The sequence below is a fragment of the Bubalus kerabau genome, chromosome 1 (genome assembly GCF_029407905.1).
Source record: "Bubalus kerabau isolate K-KA32 ecotype Philippines breed swamp buffalo chromosome 1, PCC_UOA_SB_1v2, whole genome shotgun sequence".
Taxonomy (NCBI): Eukaryota; Metazoa; Chordata; class Mammalia; order Artiodactyla; family Bovidae; genus Bubalus; species Bubalus kerabau.
In genome coordinates, this window is record NC_073624.1 from 62,073,936 (window position 1) to 62,093,715 (window position 19,780).

Consider the following 19,780-nt stretch of genomic DNA (forward strand, 5'->3'; position numbering starts at 1 on the left):
ATGTGGGTGCAAGGAAGTGCTCTGAGATCCTTACTCCAGAGGGAACTGACCGGTCCACATCATCTTGTGATGCACGTGAATGTTTGATGAGGTTCCCTAAGTGTCTTTGGTCTCCTGAGTTCTGGAATTTGTGGACCAGGACTAACCAGAGTTGGGTGAAATTACATACAGGCCTTGGGCATTCCAAGACCAAACCTGATAAACTGACTTATAATGATAGTTTAGTTCCTCTAAAGAAAAATAGCAATAATTTGCAGCAGAATCCGCTTGCAATGCTGGAGGTATATATATATATGCTGGATATATATATACACACACACCTATATATAACTGATTCATTTTGCTGTATACCTGGAACACAATGTTGTAAATCAACTATACTCCAGTAAAAATTTTTTAGTTAAAAAAAAATATGACATAAATGAACTTATGTATGAAACAGAAACAGACTCACAGACAGAGAGAACAGACTTGGGATGCCATGGGGGTGTGGGGGAGGGAAGGAGTGAGAGTTTGGGGCTAGCAGATACAAGCTATTATATACAGGGTGGATAAACAGCAAGCTACTTTATAGCACTGGGCACTATATTCATGGTCCTGTGATAAATCATAATGGAAAAGAATATGAAAAAGAAGGTATATATATATATATATGCATAACTGAACTACTTTGCTGTATAGCAGAAAGTAATACAACATTGTAAATCAACTATATTTCAATTAAGAAAAAGAATCTTACCTTGTAGAAGTTATTTGATAGAATTTCTATTTTTTTTCATGATGATAAGAATGTTGAATTTAAAAGATTTAATAAAAAGCAGTTGGACTGAAGCATTTCTACCAGAATATATGAAAAATTAGATATTTAGGAGCTAGGATGAAAACACCTCATTCTTATAAAGTAGTGAACATTGAATTCCTGCAGCTCTCCAAATTTAAGTGCAAAGTTGTCTTTAGCTCTTACCTGGATGTGTGAATAGTTATGTATAGTAAACTCCTAACAACTCCATGGGACTTTATGTATAAACAAGTCCTAGCTTTGTTGTATAAACAAGTCTTTTCACAAAGAAAAGCCCAAGAATAAAGGTAACTATAATTCACCTCATGCTTGGGCATTCCAAGAACAAAACCAATACATTGAATCTATAATATTAGCTGAGTTTCTATAAGGAAAATCAACAAAAATTTTTGTAACATATTGTACTCTGAGTCAATTCTACCATTTAAAAAATCTATATCATAGCTAATCCCTAAGAACTAAAAGGACAGCTATAGTTCATTTTCATTAAGCACAAAAACCTTTGTTTATAATACATAGAAACTAAATTTAGCAAGATGGCTCTTAGGTCTCATGTGATTCATTCACAAGTAGCCTGTGGACCTCCAAACCCTGAATAATTCCTGTACTTGAATTTTATGTGTACATAAAGGTCCACAGTAGTCACATAACACACTTGGATAATGCATATGCTGTTCCCAGAGTGCCTCTACCAGTGGAAACAAAGAAATATATTCCAAGAGAATGAAAAGAGAAAGGAGAGCTTGGGTAGACAACACAACTTTCTCAAGTGTTAAATTAGGTCGAGCAGTAGTACCTCAATGTATTGGTTGTAGCTATTTCCACATTTGTTGAACCCTAAGATTAATTTTATTTCTGGCCGGTTTAAGTACGTCTCATTTTTAGTAGTTCCTTTATCATCACAGTCAGAATATTTCAGATGTATTGAAATAAACTTTGTTCATAGATTTTCCCTAACCTTCTAGAACCACAGTTTGGTTAATTTTGTTTCCTCTTCCTGGAAAGTCTCTTCCCTTCTGCCTGTCAGAAATACTGCCCAACTTCAATGCCCATCTCAAAAACCCGTCTGTCTCATAAAGTCCTCAGTCACTGTTAATCTACTGTGATTTCTGCATCTTCTGAATTCCAACATGATTTTCTTTCTTAGGTATTTATTTATTGTCTTGTTTATGCATCATTTTTTCTATGTAAATCTTTTTTATCCAGCTACATTGTACTTTGCTTAAAGACAGAAATCATGTTTTGTAATGCTTTGTGTATCAAACATTGCCTAATATAGCAACTTTCTCTAGTAGGTATTCATTAAATAATTGTAAATGGTTGATATAACTTATTACCTCTGCATTGATTTATTTTTTATACTGTTTCTCAAGAAAAAACAAACACTTCATAGATCCAAGTTTGGGACTCTGTCTCTGAGCTACTTCAAAAAACGTTCGTTTGTACAGTCATGATATCATGTGTCAATAAATTCATTGTGGTACTGGAATTCATGGCAAACTTAGTTATTAGGAAGTATTCCAGATCATCCCAAATACTAATTTTTAGAAATTATTGATGAGATAATACAAAATATTAAAATTCTCATAAAATGCTCAGATCCCAAATAATTCTGTTAGGGGCAGCACACTGATTGAAACCTTCCACCCTGGCCAGGCACCATAGTAACCATTTGCATAAGTTGTTTTAGGACAGGAGGTCCTGGTAAAGAACAGAGAACTAATAAGCCTCCACCAACCAGAAGAGTTCGGGAAAGGTCAAAAGGAGACACCACAGGTCCGACCACCTCCCAGAATCCTTCTCTCTGGCATCCATTTTGGCTGAACAAGGCGTGCACCACCAAGAAGGACTCTGGAGTCAGAATGATTGGCTAAAGACAATCCGGAAGCTAATCCCATCACCATAAAACCTGATAAAACCATATAAAAACCCATAAAACCCATAAAGCCCCATAAACCATCACCATAAAAGCCATGTGGCAGAGCTGTTCTCCTGGGTTCCCTTACCCTACTGCTCTCCACCCGAGTGCCCTTTCCCAATAAAATCTCTTGTTTTGTCAGCACATGTGTCTCCTTGGACAATTCTTTTCCGAGTGTTAGACAAGAGCCCAGTTTCGGGCCCTGGAAGGGATCCCCCTTCCTGCAACAATTCCATTAAAATATTTTTCCTTGTGAGAAATACTATTTTTAAAACCCTCAGCTACTCTGAATTATGGGATTAAAAGAAAATGCCCAGTATTATGACAAAATGTCTTCAAAGCCTTAAAAATATACAGATGATGACTATTCGACTTTACTTCTAGAAAACACATTCCAAATAAATGAAGATGTACACAATAGCTACAAGGATATTAATTATAGAATTAAAATATACTGTATAAAAATATATAAAAACCTAAATAGCCAAAAATAGGTGATTGGTTAAATAAACTGTATATTGTACAAGGAAATCATTAAAATGGGTGTTGTACAAAAACATTTAATGACATGGAAAGATCTAAATTTTCTGTATTGAAGATGTATCACTTTTGTGTAAAGAATAAAAAAAAATTTGAAGTATTAAAAATTTAAGTAAATGCCTAGCAATTATCTCAGAATTGCTTATTTGGGTCATGTATCCTGCTGTCAAGAAAATATATATTTTGTAGTTTTTTGAATTAACAGCAAAGACAAACCAAAGAAAGGATCTCTCATCTTGATGATTAACGTCTTCAAGTGAATGAATGTCATATGGCTAAAGCCAATGAACGAGATGAGCTTGTGGGAAGAATGTTCTTTCCTAGCGTTGTTTGTGCTCTTAGCTCTTACTTTTCTTTGCAGGTCCATGGAAAGTGTATATGTAAGCACAACACAGCGGGCACCCACTGCCAACACTGTGCACCTTTATATAACGACCACCCCTGGGAGGCAGCTGATGGAAAAACAGGGTCTCCAAATGAGTGCAGAAGTAAGTACCAAGTCCACAGACTCAGAAGCCTTCTTTGTTAAGTAAACATCTGTAGACTTCTTGTTTGTTGTCTTGAGAAACACAATATTAAGTGGTAGGTTACAGATGCTAACCTACACAAACATAGCCCATATCACTGCCCACTGTGACTTCAGCCATTGGAAACAATTCAGTTCAGTTCAGTCGCTCAGTTGTATCTGACTCTTTGCAACCCCATGAATCGCAGAATGCCAGGTCTCCCTGTCCATCACCAATTCCCAGAGTTCACTCAGACTCATGTCCATAGAGTCAGTGATGCCATCCAGCCATCTCATCCTCTGTCGTCCCCTTCTCCTCCTGCCCCCAATCCCTCCCAGCATCAGAGTCTTTTCCAATGAGTCAACTCTTCGCATGAGGTGGCCAAAGTACTGGAGTTTCAGCTTCAGCATCATTCCTTCCAAAGAAATCCCAGGGCTGATCTCCTTCAGAATGGACTGGTTGGATCTCCTTGCAGTCCAAGGGACTCTCAAGAGTCTTCTCCAACACCACAGTTCAAAAGCATCAGTTCTTCGGTGCTCAGGAAACAATTACTGCTTGCAAAGTCGCTGGTATGACTATTTTGCCAAAAATGTGTTGCTTATTTGCTGGGACTCTATGTTGAACCTGAGCACCCTTCTTGAGAGTTTAACATAATAAAAACATGGCCAGACACAGAGCAACTGAGGTTTAGAGTTCACAGATACTGAATTATAATAATGAAAATAGGTATCTTGAATTCAGTTCTCAAAACAATCCTATAAAGTAGGTGGTGTTAATCCCATATTGCTGCTGCTGCTGCTAAGTCGCTTCAGTCGTGTCCGACTCTGTGAGACCCCATGGACAGCAGTCCACCAGGCTCCCCTGTCCCTGGGATTCTCCAGGCAAGAATATTGGAGTGGGTTGCCATTTCCTTCTCCAATGCATAAAGCTGAAAAGTGAAAGTGAAGTCACTCAGTCGTGTCCGACTCTCAGCGACCCCATGGACTGCAGCCTACAGGGCTCCTCCATCCATGGGATTTTCCAGGCAAGAGTACTGGAGTGGGGTGCCATCGCCTTCTCCTAATCCCATATTAGAGATCAGTAAACTGAGGTCCAATAAAATTTTAAGTATCTTGCCAAAGTTAGTAAATGATAGAGTCAGGACTTGATCCCTAGTTTTCAGACTCCAAATTAAATACTTTTTTCTAGAATACCATAATGCCTGTCTCTTCACTTATACTTTTAAAAACAAATTAGATTTGAAACTATGCCAATTCATCAAGAATGAGACTAACACTGTCATGGCTAACTTTGGGTTTGAGGTTTGAGATTAGATAGAAGAGTTAAAAATATGGGAATGTGAACCATTTTTTTCTTTGCAATTAAAAATGAAGCACACATGAAATGGAAATATACAAGCACAGAGAAATGCACGTGCCCATAACAATGTTTACACTAACAAACTTCAACTTTACTAGGATTTAAAGGGAAACACAGTGGGTAAAATTGTGAGAAGTCTCTTCCCATAGGTAGTTTGGAATCATAACTGATTTATTTTAGTTTCACGGAAATGTACAGGATTTCCTCTAAGCATAAATCTTAAATTATCTTATAGTATGCTTTTTAAAGACTATGAATCTGGTCAAAATATCATAACACATCAAGGAAACAATGAAAAACAATAGCAAAAACATTTTCAAATACAGCTGACCTCCAGGAAAAAGTTCAGATCCTTATTCTAAATCAATCAAGAGAATCTAAAGAATTTCTTCCGAATTCCTAGAGTGCCATTATGACCCTTTCCACAGAAACCAGCTGCATATCTAAATACATATAGAACACAGAGACTTGTCCCTTGGTGCTACTGACTATAATCTTAGAAATGACTTTGAGAATCTGTTACATAAGAAACTTGCAAGCCTCTCCCATAAGAAAATTAAGGCCTCTTTAGGAGACCACCTCATACTCACCAGTATAATAACTGAAGAACAGTACTTCATGAAAGGCAAATCAATCTATCTGCCAAGTTACTAACCCCTGTGCACCAGAGGTTTCCTTCTAGGTTTGAAGGAAGGTGGGAGGGAGAGAAGGATGAAAGAGAAGGAAGGAAGAAAGGAAAGAAACTACTGAGGGCCAGAGGAAACAGGGTGAATAGGGATGGGGAGACTAGAGCTCTTAATATGTAAACCTGCTTACACTGTTTTGACTCCTGTATTGTGAAAATGTATACTATTCAAAAAACTAAATTAAAAAAAAATGAAGTACAATTGATTTACAATGTTGTGTTAATTTCCGCAGAGTGATTCAATTATACATACATAGGGCTTCCCAGGTGGCATTAGTGGTAAAGAACTCGCCTGCCAGTGCATAAGAGACACAGGTTTGATCCCTGTGTCAGTTAGATCCCCTGGAGGAGGGAATGGCAACCCATCCTGGTATTCTTATTTGGGGAATCCCATGGGCAGAGGAACCTGGCAGGTTACAGTCTTTAAGGGACGAAAGAGTCGGACACGACTGAAGCAACTTCACACACACACACACACACCACACATGTATTCTTTTTTTCCATATTCTTTTCTATTATGGTTTATCACAGTTTATTGAATGTAGTTCCCTGTGCTCTTACAGTAGAACCTCATTGTTTATCCATTCTATATGTAATAGTTTTCATCTGCTAACCCCAAACTCCTACTCTATTCTTTCCCCATCCTTGCACCCTCTTGGCAACCACAAGTCTGTTTTCTACTTATGAATCTGAAAAAACTAATTTTTTAAAAAATTTAGCAGTCAGTTTGCCCTACTCGTAACTGCCTGAATACTAGAGAAACTGTCATTTTATTTTTAATTCTTTGTTTTCCTCTGATTCTTCTTTCCCCCAGCCTGCAAGTGCAATGGACATGCTGACGCCTGTCACTTTGACATTAATGTGTGGGAGGCATCAGGGAATCGTAGTGGCGGCGTCTGCAATGACTGTCAGCACAACACAGAAGGTCAACACTGCCAGCGATGTAAGCCAGGCTTCTACTGGGACCTCCGAAGACCTTTCTCTGCCCCAGATGCTTGCAAATGTAAGTGAACCCATGGTTATGGGGGGAAAAGTTTGATTCTTACAAAAGAGATGACACTGCATCCTTCATTTGCTCACCCAAGGGAGAGAGGTCATGAAATTCTCAGACAATCCACTCATACACTTCAGTTAACTTCATTGATAAGGGGTAAAAATTGTCAGGTGGGCACAGTACAATAGTCATAAAAACAATCTCCTTACTCACTCTCCATGAAATAAAATTGTCTCCTATAGCACCATATTTTGGAAAACAAGATGACTAATAACAGGGTAAAAAGCATGATCAAGAGGAAGATATATTTAAGATTATCTTCAGCTCAGTTCAGTTGGTCAGTCATGTCCAACTCTTTGCAACCCCATGAACTGCAGCACGCCAGGTTTCCCTGTCCATCACCAACTCCCAGAACTTGCTCAAACTTCTGTCCATCAAGTTGGTGATGCCATCCAACTATCTCATCCTCTGTCATACCCTTCTCCTGCCTTCAATCTTTCCCAGCATCAGGGTCTTTTCCAATGAGTCAGCTCTTCTTACTAGGTGGCCAAAGTATTGGAGTTTCAGCTTCAGCATCAGTCCTTCCAATGAATATTCAGGGTTGATTTTCTTTAGAATTGACTAGTTAGATCTCCTTGCAGTCCAAGGGACTCTCAAGAGGCTTCTCCACCACTACAGTTCAAAAGCATTAATTCTGCGGCGCTCATATTTTCTTAAGACCAAATATATGAGTAGGACACAGACAATAATGGATTCAAATTGATGAAATAAAAAGTGGTTATCTGCACTTGGGTCATTCTTGTTTTCATCTCTGCAGTGAACTTGAACATCTGAAAAATGACAGATTTTGGTTCCACTGTGAATGCAATCTGGTTGACTCTGCTCTAAGGTACAATGGTATCATAAATGAATTTAGAACATAACAGGAATTCCTTACATTCCCTCCAAATACTAAACTATTAAAGAATGGGTTCTGCTTTTTGTTGGTATAAATCCAATAAGAGGTTTTTTTCAAAGAAAGAGTATAATTTTCAAAGATCTGCCCAGTTAATGAGACATTCTCTGAAACATGACTATGAAGGATGTAGACAGATCGTAAGTAAAAGTCCAGTGTGGATGAATAGTTCCTCTAACTACATGAGCATTTACATGTCTCTTGACTCAGATGATTAGATCACAGAAACCACTCAAGACTGTTAATGGAGATAAATGATCATGCCCTTCCTTTTCCCACTAAGGACTCTACGCTAGGTCAAAAAACAGAGACAGGAAAGGAACAAACAATGGGAAACAATCATTTAAAATCTTGAGTTTGTTTTTAATTTAAAGGAAAAATTCTGTTGCTCTTGAAAAAACAGTTTTGACATAAGGCAGGAGGTATTTACATGAAATATGAGTGGGCTTACTTGTTAACAGGCCTTTTCTCTTATATTGTTGAAGATAGAACGTGGAACAGCTCACTTTCAACACTAAGCCCCAAATTTTGATTTACGTCACAATATTTCTCCAAGAATTGTTTTACTCCTGTTTTTTTCCTGTACTCAGTTCAGTTCAGTTCAGTCGCTCAGTCATGTCCGACTCTTTGAGACCCCATGGACTGCAGCACGCCAGGCTTCCCTGTCCCTCACCAACTCCTGGAATTTACTGAAATTCATGTTCCTTGAGTTGGTGAAGCCATCCAACCATCTCATCCTCTGTTGTCACTTTCTCGTCCCGCCTTCAATCTTTCCCAGCATCAGGGTCTTTTCAAATGAGTCAGTTCTTCACATCAGGTGGTCAAAGTATTGGAGTTTCAGCTTTAGCATCAGTCCTTCCAGTGAATATTCAGGACTGATTTGCTTTAGGATGGACTGGTTGGATCTCCTTGCAGTCCAAGGGACTCTCAAGAGTCTTTTCCAACACCACAGTTCAAAAACATCAGTGCTCAGCTTTCTTTACAGTCCAACTCTCACATCCACACATGACAACTGGAAAAACCATAGCCTTGACTAGACGGACCTTTGTTGGTATTATTTGACCTGAGGCCAAACTATGGTGGAGGTAATGAAAAGGTCCCATGCACGCACTGCTATACTCAGTGTCCCCAGTCCTGCAGCAGGCCACCGCCGACCAATGCCTCCACCAGAGACTCCTGGACACTTATGAGAAAGTCTGGGTTAGTCTCTTGTGGGGTCACTGCTCCTTTCTCCTGGGTCCTGGTGCATACAAGGTTCTGTTTGTGCCCTTCGAGTGCCTGTTTCCCTAGTCCTGTGTAAGACCTAGCGACTCTATGGTGGGTTAATGGTGACCTCCTCCTAAAGGGCTTATGCCATACCCAGGTCTACTGAACCCAGAGCGCCCGCCCCTGCAGCAATCCATTTCTGACCTGTACTTCCTCTGGAGACACCCAAACACAGTTCTGTCTCAGTCTCTGTGGGGTCTCCAGGTCCTGGTGCGTACAAGGTATGTTTGAGCCCTCTGAGCTTCTCTGGCCGGTATGGGATTTGATTCTAAATGCTATTTCTGTATTCAGACTTTAATTTATTTATTTTATTTGGAGGATAATTGCTGTACAACATTGTTTTGGTTTCTGCTGTAACATAGTGAATTAGCAAATTCAGACTTAAATTGAAGAAAGTGGGGAAAACCACTAGACCATTCAGTTATGCTGCTGCTGCTGCTGCTGCTAAGTCGCTTCAGTCATGTCCAACTCTGTGCGACCCCATAGACAGCAGCCCACCAGGCTCTGCCGTCCCTGGGATTCTCCAGGCAAGAACACTGGAGTGGGTTGCCATTTCCTTCTCCAATGCATGAAAGTGAAAAGTGAAAGTGAAGTCGCTCAGTTGTGTCTGACTCTTTGCGACCCCATGGACTGCAGCCTACCAGGCTCCTCCATCCATGAGATTTTCCAGGCAAGAGTACTGGAGTGGGGTGCCATTGCCTTCTCCGCCATTCAGGTATGACCTAAATCAAATCCCTTATGATTATACAGTGGAAGTGAGAAATAGATTTAAGGGACTAGATCTGATAGACAGAGTGCCTGATGAACTATGGACGGAGGTTCGTGACATTGTACAGGAGACAGGGATCAAGACCATCCCCATGGAAAAGAAATGCAAAAAAGCAAAATGGCTGTCTGAGGAGGCCTTAAAAATAGCTGTGAAAAGAAGAGAAGTGAAAAGCAGAGGAGAAAAGGAAAGATATAAACATCTGAATGCAGAGTTCCAAAGAATAGCAAGGAGAGATAAGAAAGCCTTCCTCAGTGATCAATGCAAAGAAATAGAGGAAAACAACAGAATGGGAAAGACTAGAGATCTCTTCAAGAAAATTAGAGATGCCAAGGGAATCTTTCATGCAAAGATGGGCTCGAGAAAGGACAGAAATGGTATGGACCTAACAGAGGCAGAAGATATCAAGAAGAGGTGGCAAGAATACACAGAAGAACTGCACAAAAAAGATCTTCACGACCAAGATAATCATGATGGTGTGATCACTCACCTAGAGCCAGACATCCTGGAATGTGAAGTCAAGTGAGCCTTAGAAAGCATCACTATGAACAAAGCTAGTGGAGGTGATGGAATTCCAGTTGAGCTATTTCAAATCCTGAAAGATGATGCTTTGAAAGTGCTGCACTCAATATGCCAGCAAATTTGGAAAACTCATCAGTGGCCACAGGACTGGAAAAGGTCAGTTTTCATTCCAATCCCAAAGAAAGGCAAAGCCAAAGAATGCTCAAACTACCACACAGTTGCACTCATCTCACACGCTAGTAAAGTAATGCTCAAAATTCTCCAAGCCAGGCTTCAGCAATACGTGAACCGTGAACTTCCAGATGTTCAAGCTGGTTTTAGAAAAGGCAGAGGAACCAGAGATCAAATTGCCAACATTCACTGGATCATGGAAAAAGCAAGAGAGTTCCAGAAAAACATCTATTTCTGCTTTATTGACTATGCCAAAGTCTTTGACTGTGTGGATCACAATAAACTGTGGAAAATTCTGAAAGAGATGGGAATACCAGACCACCTGATCTGCCTCTTGAGAAACCTATATGCAGGTCAGGAAGCAACAGTTAGAACTGGACATGGAACAACAGACTGGTTCCAAATAGGAAAAGGAGTACGTCAAGGCTGTATAGTGTCACCCTGCTTATTTAACATATATGCAGAGCACATCATGAGAAACACTGGGCTGGAAGAAGCACAAGCTGGCATCAAGATTGCCAGGAGAAATATCAATAACCTCAGATATGCAGATGACACCACCTTTATGGCAGAAAATGAAGAGGAACTAAACAGCCTGTTGATGAAAGTGAAAAAGGAGAGTGAAAAAGTTGGCTTAAAGCTCAACATTCAGAAAACGAAAATCATGGCATCTGGTCCCATCACTTCATGGGAAATAGATGGGGAAACAGTGAGAGACTTTATTTTGGGGGGGGGGCTCCAAAACCACTGCAGATGGTGACTGCAGCCATGAAATTAAAAGACGCTTACTCCTTGGAAGGAAAGTTATGACCAACCTAGATAGCATATTCAAAAGCAGAGACATTACTTTGCCAACAAAGGTTCGTCTAGTCAAGGCTATGGTTTTTCCTGTGGTCATGTATGGATGTGACAGTTGGACTGTGAAGAAGGCTGAGCACCAAAGAATTGATGCTTTTGAACTGTGGTGTTGTAGAAGACTCTTGAGAGTCCCTTGGACTGCAAGGAGATCCAACAAGTCCATCCTAAAGGAGATTAGTCCTGGGTGTTCATTGGAAGGACTGATGCTGAATCTGAAACTCCAGTACTTTGGCCACCTCATGTGAAGAGTTGACCCATTGGAAAAGACCCCGATGCTGGGAGGGATTGGGGGCAGGACAAGAAGGGGACGACAGAGGATGAGATGGCTGGATGGTATCACCGACTTGATGGACATGAGTTTGGGTGAACTCCGGGAGTTGGTGATGGACAGGGAGGCCTGGCGTGCTGCGATTCATGGGGTCACAAAGAGTTGGAAAGGACTGAGTGACTGAACTGAACTGATACACATATACTTGAGCCTCCCTTCTGCATGCCCCAACCATCAGACTTTCATTTTAGTAGAATTCAAACAGATCTAGAATAGAAACTTACCCTGCCCCTTACAGTTGTGTAACCCAATGCCAGCTGTTGAAGGTCTTTGGACTCCAATGTCTTTCTACTCACAAGGTTGTAATGAAAACTATATAACCTAAAATATGTGGAGCATTTAGCGGGTTGCTTGTCATATAGTAAGTCCTAAAAAAATGAAATACTAGTATAAACTGTTGTCCTATAAGATCTACTCTTCATTGACTAAAAATACCTTATAACCTTATTACTCCTTTAAAATCCATAGTACCTTAGGGACTAACATGTAGTTTCCTTAACTCTGTGTGCCCAGTGAAGGGTCAGCTTATGAAATTTTTCAATCTAAAACATATTCAGCCCCAGCACCATTTTGTACAGGATATATTTAAATATATATGTGTATGGGGGTATTTCACATCTTCAGTAAAATTCCACTAGTAAAAAAAATTCCACTAGTAAAAATGTCTAAAAGAAAGAATGTATGCACTAACAAGCAGATAAAACAGGAAATTAGTTTACTGCCTTGCATGGCAATGGGGCAACATTTTCAGAAAGATACTGTTATAGGGATTGTATTGAATATGTAGGTTGCTTTGGGTAGTATAGTCATTTTCACAATATTGATTCTTCCCATCCAAAAACACCTTCTGTGTCATCTTTGGTCTCTTTCACTAGTGTCTTATAGTTTTCTGAGTACAGGTGTTTACTTCTTTAGGTACGTTTATTCCTAGGTATTTTATTCTTTTTGATAGAATGATAAATGAGATTGTTTCCTTAATTTCTCTTTGTGATCTTTTACTGTTAGTGTGTAGGAATGCAACAGATTTCTATGCATTAATTTTGTATCCTGCTTTACCAGATTCATTAATTAGCTCTAGTAGTTTTCTGGTAGTAACTTTAGGATTTTCTATGTATAGTATCATGTTATCTGCAAACACTGACATTTTTACTTATTTTCCAGTTTGTATAGCTTTTTGAACTATTGGTGGGAATGTAAATTGATACAGTCACTATGAAGAACATTATGAAGGTTCCTTAAAAAACTAAGCACAGAACTTCCATATGACCCAGCAGTTCTACTCCTGGGCATATACCCAAAGAAAACCATAAGTCTAAAAGACACAGGCACCCCCAAGTTCACTGCAGCACTATTCACAATAGCCAGGACATGGAAACAACCCAAATATCTATCAACAGAGGAATGGATAAAGGAGATTTGGTACATATATACAATGAAATGTTGCTCAGTCATAAAAGGAATGAAATTGGGTCATTTGGAGAGATGTGGATGGACCTAGAGACTGTCATATAGAGTGAAGTAAGTCGGTGAGAGAAAAGCAGATATTGTATATTAACACATATATGTGGAATCTAGAAAAATGGTATAGATGATCTTATTTACAAAGCAGAAATAGAGACATCAGATCAGATCAGATCAGTCTCTCAGTCATGTCCGACTCTTTGCGACCCCATGAATCGCAGCACGCCAAGCCTCCATGTCCATCACCAACTCCCGGAGTTCACTGAGACTCAAGTCCATCGAGTCAGTGATGCCATCCAGCCATCTCATCCTCTGTCGTCCCCTTCTCCTCTTGCCCCCAATCCCTCCCAGCATCAGAGTCTTTTCCAATGAGTCAACTCTTCGCATGAGGTGGCCAGAGTACTGGAGTTTCAGCTTTAGCATCATTCCTTCCAAAGAAATCCCAGGGCTGATCTCCTTCAGAATGGACTGGTTGGATCTCCTTGCAGTCCAAGGGACTCTCAAGAGTCTTCTCCAACACACAGTTCAAAAGCATCAATTCTTCGGTGCTCAGTCTTCTTCACAGTCCAACTCTCACATCCATACATGACCACAGGAAAAACCATAACCTTGAACAAATGCATGGATTCCAAATGGGGAAGAGGGTGGGATGAACTGGGAGGCTGGGACAGACATATATACATTATTAATACTATATATAAAATACATAAATAATGAGAACATTTTATAGCACAGGGAACTCTACTCAGTGCTCTGAGGTGACCTAAATGGGGAGGAAATCCAAAAAAAGAGGGGCTATGTATATGTATAGCTGATTCACTTTGCTGTATAGCAGAAACTAACATAACATTGGAAAGCAACTATGCTCCAATAAAAACTAATAAAAATCAATAAATAAAATTAATAAATGAAGTATATAGTATATATGTTAGAAGATGGTAAGTGCTATTAATAACATCACCAAAGAAGTATAAATCAAACAAGTTAAGAAGGATCCGAAGTGCCAGGGGTTTGGAATGAGAAGATGATTGGCAAGATGCAGTATTATTTTTCACTTTCATTATTTAAGAAATAATTGGCATATAGCACTATATGAGTTTACGATGTACAGCATAATCATTTGGTATATGTATAATTGTGAAATGATCACCACAGTAAGTTTAGTTAACGTCTATCACCTCACATAATTATAATTTTTTCCTTATTATGAAAACTTTTATAATCTACTCTCTTAGGAACTTTCACATACACAGTATGGTATTAACTGTACTTATCACGCTGTACATTATATCTCCAAAACTTATTTATCTTATAACTGGAAGTTTGTTGTTGTTGTTGTTGTTGTTTTTACCATCTTCACCTATTTTGCCCTAACAACCCCTCTTTCCCCACCTCTGGAAACCACCAATCTGTTCTCTATTCCTATAAGTTTGGTTTTTTAGCTTCTCACTGATATAAGTGAGAACATAGACAAGATGCAGTATTGAATGAGGATAGGCCTCATCACTAAGAAGGTGAGACTTGAGCAAAGAACCGAAGATAGTAAAAAAGTTGGCCAAATATTTAAGAAAATCTAAGCAGATGGAATACTCAGAGCGAATGTCCTCAGACATGAAGGTGCTTAATGTGTCAAAATGAAAACAAGGAGGTCAGCGTGGCTGTATCAGAATGGGATTTGGGGGGAAGCAGGTGATGAGACCAGAGGTATGAGGCAAATAATGTGGGCCTGTAAGCCACTGAAAGCACAGCACATTTTACCTGAAGTGAAATGATGAACCAGCATAGATATTTGAACAGAAAAGTGGTATAATCTGACTTACTTTTCAAAGATTCATTCTTGTGTTGAACAAAGGCAGCTCAATTCAAGTTTAGTTGCAGTCAACAAGCAAACCAGTGATTCTCAAAATGTCTGGTTCCTGGACCATCAGCATCATCTGGGAATGTGTTAGAAATGCAAGTTTTCAGACTGCAACCCAAACCAGCTGCACCAGATTTTGGGGTGGAGCCCAGAAATCTGAATTTTACAAGCCTGCCAGGTGATTCTGATGCAAGCAGTTTGAGAAACACTGGTCTAGATTAAGACTCTGCAAATTTTACTTGCATTGATTAAAACAAACCTAGTTTCTAATATCTAACTAACATTTAAGCATCTACTCTGATTTCCTGGAGAAGGAAATGGCAGCCCACTCCAGTATTCTTGCCTGGAAAATCCCATGGACCATGGAGCCTGGTAGGCTACCGTCCATGGGGTCGCAAAGAGTCGGACACGACTGAGAGACTTCACTTTCACTTTCACTGTTCTAGTATGGCTTCCCAGGTGGCGCAGTGGTTAAGAATCCATCTGTCAATGCAAGAGACACGGGAGACACGGGTTTGATTCCTGGGTTGGGAAGATTCACCTGGAGTAGGAGATAGCAACCCACTCCAGTATTCTTGCCTGGAAAATTCTGTGGACATAGAAGCCTGGTGGGCTACAGTCCATGGTGTCGCAAAGAATCAGACACAACTGAGTGAGCATGCATGCACATGTTCTGGTATAGCAAATGGCTAGTCACTTTCATTAGCGTAACAAGCAGAAGACCTGTAAGAAGAGAGAAAGAAAACTTTGAAATATTGATTAGGACTAGATTTTAGAGGGCCTTGTATGCTAGCCTAAAAATTTTTGGTATTAATTTTCTAGGGTACTGGGAGCCATTGATTAATCTGGAAAGTTTCATATATTTCAAATATATTTTACTAATATAATGTTCAGATTAATTTGAAAGCACTGCATATTTTTCATTGCATTTTACTTTACTAGTCAATATTTAAATTCTTCAGCTTTTCAAAACTGCAAGATGAGTAAATGTATAAAAGATTGAAACAGACATAATTTTTTTTAATGTCTAAGTCTTACCAATAAAAAGAGAAATATAAAAGATTTATTGGCTGACTTGGAGCCAAAATAAACACCTTTTGTTTTGTTACTGTTCTGTGTTCAAGCTACTGCTCATATTCTTACAAAATGTAAAAAGGTTGTGTCAGCTCTAGCTCTTTAAATACTAGAGGGCTCATGGTTTCAGAGTTTTATAAAAAGATCATGAAAGAGGAGATTATTTAAAAAGTTATCCTACTACTTATATAGCTCTTCTGGGGACCTTTGCTGAAAAGGCTTTATTAGGTTTTGGTCTCCAAATTACAGTTCTATAAAAACATCAGCAAAATGTGAGAATGTAGCTAAAACTACAAAACACATAACTTTTTATTATTTTTTAGTCCATGAAAATGTCTATAGAGACAATATTTTCCATAATATACTGTTTGATTTCCAAGGTCAATAGAGTTGAAGCAAAATTAGAACATTTTAAAAACTTTCCCTTTCATTTAACAAATTCTTATTGACTATTACTGTGTACTAAGTGTGCTCATTTCTGGGAATTATAACAGTGAACAAGAGAGACAGTCTTTTTTTTTTGAGACACAGTCTTTTTACAGAGCTTATGTGTGAATAAATATATATATGTATGTGTGTGTGTGTGTGTGTGTGTGTGTGTGTGTATAGGCAACTAGTGATATATATGTGTGTGTTAAATCACACCAGTATGACCAGTACTGTTTAGAGTATACAGGAGAGATCATAGGAGGGGCAATGAGCAAGAGTTGATTTTTCGACTTAAGATCTAAGACCTGAAGTTTAATAGGAATCAACATGATATGGATAAAGGATATTCCCAGCAGTGAGAACAACCAGTGCTAAAAAGGAACAGAAGGAAGAAAGACTATAGCATATTCAAAGAACCGGAAAAATTTTAGAATACTTCACTTCAGTTCAGTTCAGTCGCTTAGTCATGTCCAACTCTTTGCGACCCCATGAACCGCAGCATGCCAGGCCTCCCTGTCCATCACCAACTCCCAGAGTTTACTCAAACCCATGTCCATTGAGTCAGTGATGCGATCCAGCCATCTCATCCTCTGTCGTCTCCTTCTCCGCCTGCCCTCAATCTTTCCCAGCATCAGGGTCTTTTCCAGTGAGTCAGTTCTTCACTGGAGTTTCAGCTTCAACATCAGTCCTTCCAATGAACACTCAGGACTGATCTCCTTGAGGATGGACTGGTTGGATCTCCTTGCAGTCCAAGGGACTCTCAAGAGTCTTCTCCAACCCCACAGTTCAAAAGCATCAATTCTTCAGCACTCAGTTTTCTTTATAGTCCAACTCTCACATCCATACATGACCACTGGAAAAACCATAGCCTTGACTAAACAGACCTTGCTGCTGCTAAGTCACTTCAGTCGTGTCCAACTCTGTGCGACCCCATAGACTGCAGCCTACCAGGCTTCCCCGTCCCTGGGATTCTCCAGGCAAGAACACTGGAGTGGGTTGCCATTTCCTTCTCCAATGCATGAAAGTGAAAAGTTAAAGTGAAGTCGCTCAGTCGTGTCTGACTCTACTGACTCCACGGACTGCAGCCTACCAGGCTCCTCCGTCCATGGGATTTCTAGGGAAAAGTACTGGAGTGGGGTTCCATTGCCTTCTCCAAGACAGACCTTACAGAGGGAAAAAAAAGGGGGAGCATGGTAGAGGAGTATGAGGATGAGAGAAGTAGAGAAGATGGGTGGTTGGCTGGAGGTGCCTCATCTTGGATACTTCCATCAGTGAGATGCTGTGGGTTGAACTATCCCACAAGCAGGTGATAGTCAGTCAATAAGTACCATTTAATATAATTACTGGACACTACCAAAAGATATTTATAGGCAATGTCAAACTGTCAGGAGACTAAAGGTACCAAAGCTATTTCAATGAAAAGTCCATGAACAGCACAGTAATGACATTCTAGAACAAAACAAAACATTGTATGATAATTGTAACACGCTTTTCTGGATTAGTTTCTGAACCCCTTAAATTATCATAGTATTCCCTTACATCTGGAATCCTGAATGACTTGAAGCTAGAAACTACCACCAGTAATTCATAATGCTAATCACTCCTAATTCAAAATATTTACACCTTATAAGTATGGTGCAACAAATAGGGGAATTATGAAAATAACTGGTACCAATTTAGTCCTTTTAGTATAATTTGTAGGAGGTAAATGGATTAGTATGGAAGATCCATATTTCCTTTTTTTCTTCTCCAGACATGTCTTCGATTCTGGGTAGACTGCCTGAGAAAGGCATATCTCCATTCATGTTATGACAGTTCCAGCATGTTTGGGACACAGATGCCTGCGTCCACTTCCCAAGCATGGCTTTTCTTAACTGGCACCTTCTTCCAGGTTATGACTCTAGTTCTTCCTTTCCCTTTTCTGAGTCAGGAGTAGACTCCACCACTTATTAGCACATCCTATTTTTCTCTCTTTCAAGTATTTTCCATAACATGCTGTTTGGTTGGCAACATGTTTGGCAACATTTTCATTTTTATTTAGTAATATTTCATATTATTAACTCCCTCTTTAGCAAATGTGTCTCTATATCACCTTTAGGTTTACCAAGGCTGAGAATTAAGCTTATGAAAAATATGTTAATGTACTTAACATTTATCAAGTACCTACAGTGCACCACAAGCTCCCCAAGTGGCTCTAGTGGTAAAGAACCTGCCTGCCAATGCAGGAGACATAAGAGACACAAGTTTGATCCCTGAGTTGGGAAGATCCCCTGAAGGAGGGCACAACCCACTCCAGTATTCTTGTCTGGAGAATCCTATGGACAGAGGAGTCTGGACGGCTACAGTCCATGGGGTCACAAAAAGTCAGACACAACTGAAGGGACTTAGCACACACACAGCACAGTGCACCATATTTCATGCTAAGTGCTGATAGAGAATCATTATGGCTACAACTTTTCTGCCCATTGGGTCCCACTTTACTTTTATATGAGGAAGGTCATATCAAGAAAACAAGTGGACATTTGAAAAAAAAATTAAACTATCTCAGTGTGTGGCTTCATCAACATGTATAGTGTTATTCAAAATAACAATGTATTTATTCTACTGTGCTTTCCAAGGCAGAAAAGTAACCTGATGCTCAGTGTGTGGTCCAAAGACCAGCTGCATTGGGATCATTCAGTTGCTGATGAAACTCTGATCCCCACCCAACACCTACTGAAGCCAACATGCACTTTACTAAAACTCTCAGGTGATTATATTTAAAGTTTGAGAGTGGGCAGAATACTTTTCATCAAGGGTTAAATGCATTTAGCACTTATTCTACAGTTAATTTTTTTTTTAGTTAGCCAGACAGAATATCCTACGATTCCTGGGCATTCAAATTAACCAAAGCTTGCATCTCTCTTTGTATGCATATAGACTTAGATTTTTAATGAATTACATAGATGAAAAGGATGAAAAGGATGGAAATCTGATGAAAAGGATGGAAATCTGGATACATGTGTTTCTATGATTTGGCGTTTTCCAAAATTTGATTCATGAAACACTAACTCCATAAGATGTTAATAGAAATTAGATATATGGGAGTTTTTCTACAGCCTTCAGATTCAGGAAATGATGAATTAGTCAAAAGTTTCTTTACTTAAAGATTTCTTAGAGCTTTTAAATGACAGTGTTCATGATAAAACTCCTATATAGCTTTGAAGTATGACTCCCAAATTTAACCAGAGAATGCTTTCCTTATGGAGTCTCTGTCAGGACTAGTGTTCCATAGAACACACTGGAAATATT

At 39.3% G+C, this 19,780-nt stretch overlaps 1 protein-coding gene across 6 annotated transcripts in view; it reads left to right on the top strand.

Annotated features, from left to right (window-relative positions):
• The window catches only part of NTN4 (netrin 4), a 129,190-nt gene that overhangs the window by 69,875 nt on the left and 39,535 nt on the right, over nucleotides 1–19,780 (top strand). For all 6 annotated transcript variants that reach the window (XM_055576944.1, XM_055576908.1, XM_055576923.1 and 3 more), the window contains 2 exons: nucleotides 3,619–3,745; nucleotides 6,622–6,810. In XM_055576944.1, coding sequence (XP_055432919.1) covers nucleotides 3,619–3,745; nucleotides 6,622–6,810 — 316 coding nt within the window. The remainder of the gene's footprint in view (nucleotides 1–3,618; nucleotides 3,746–6,621; nucleotides 6,811–19,780) is intronic.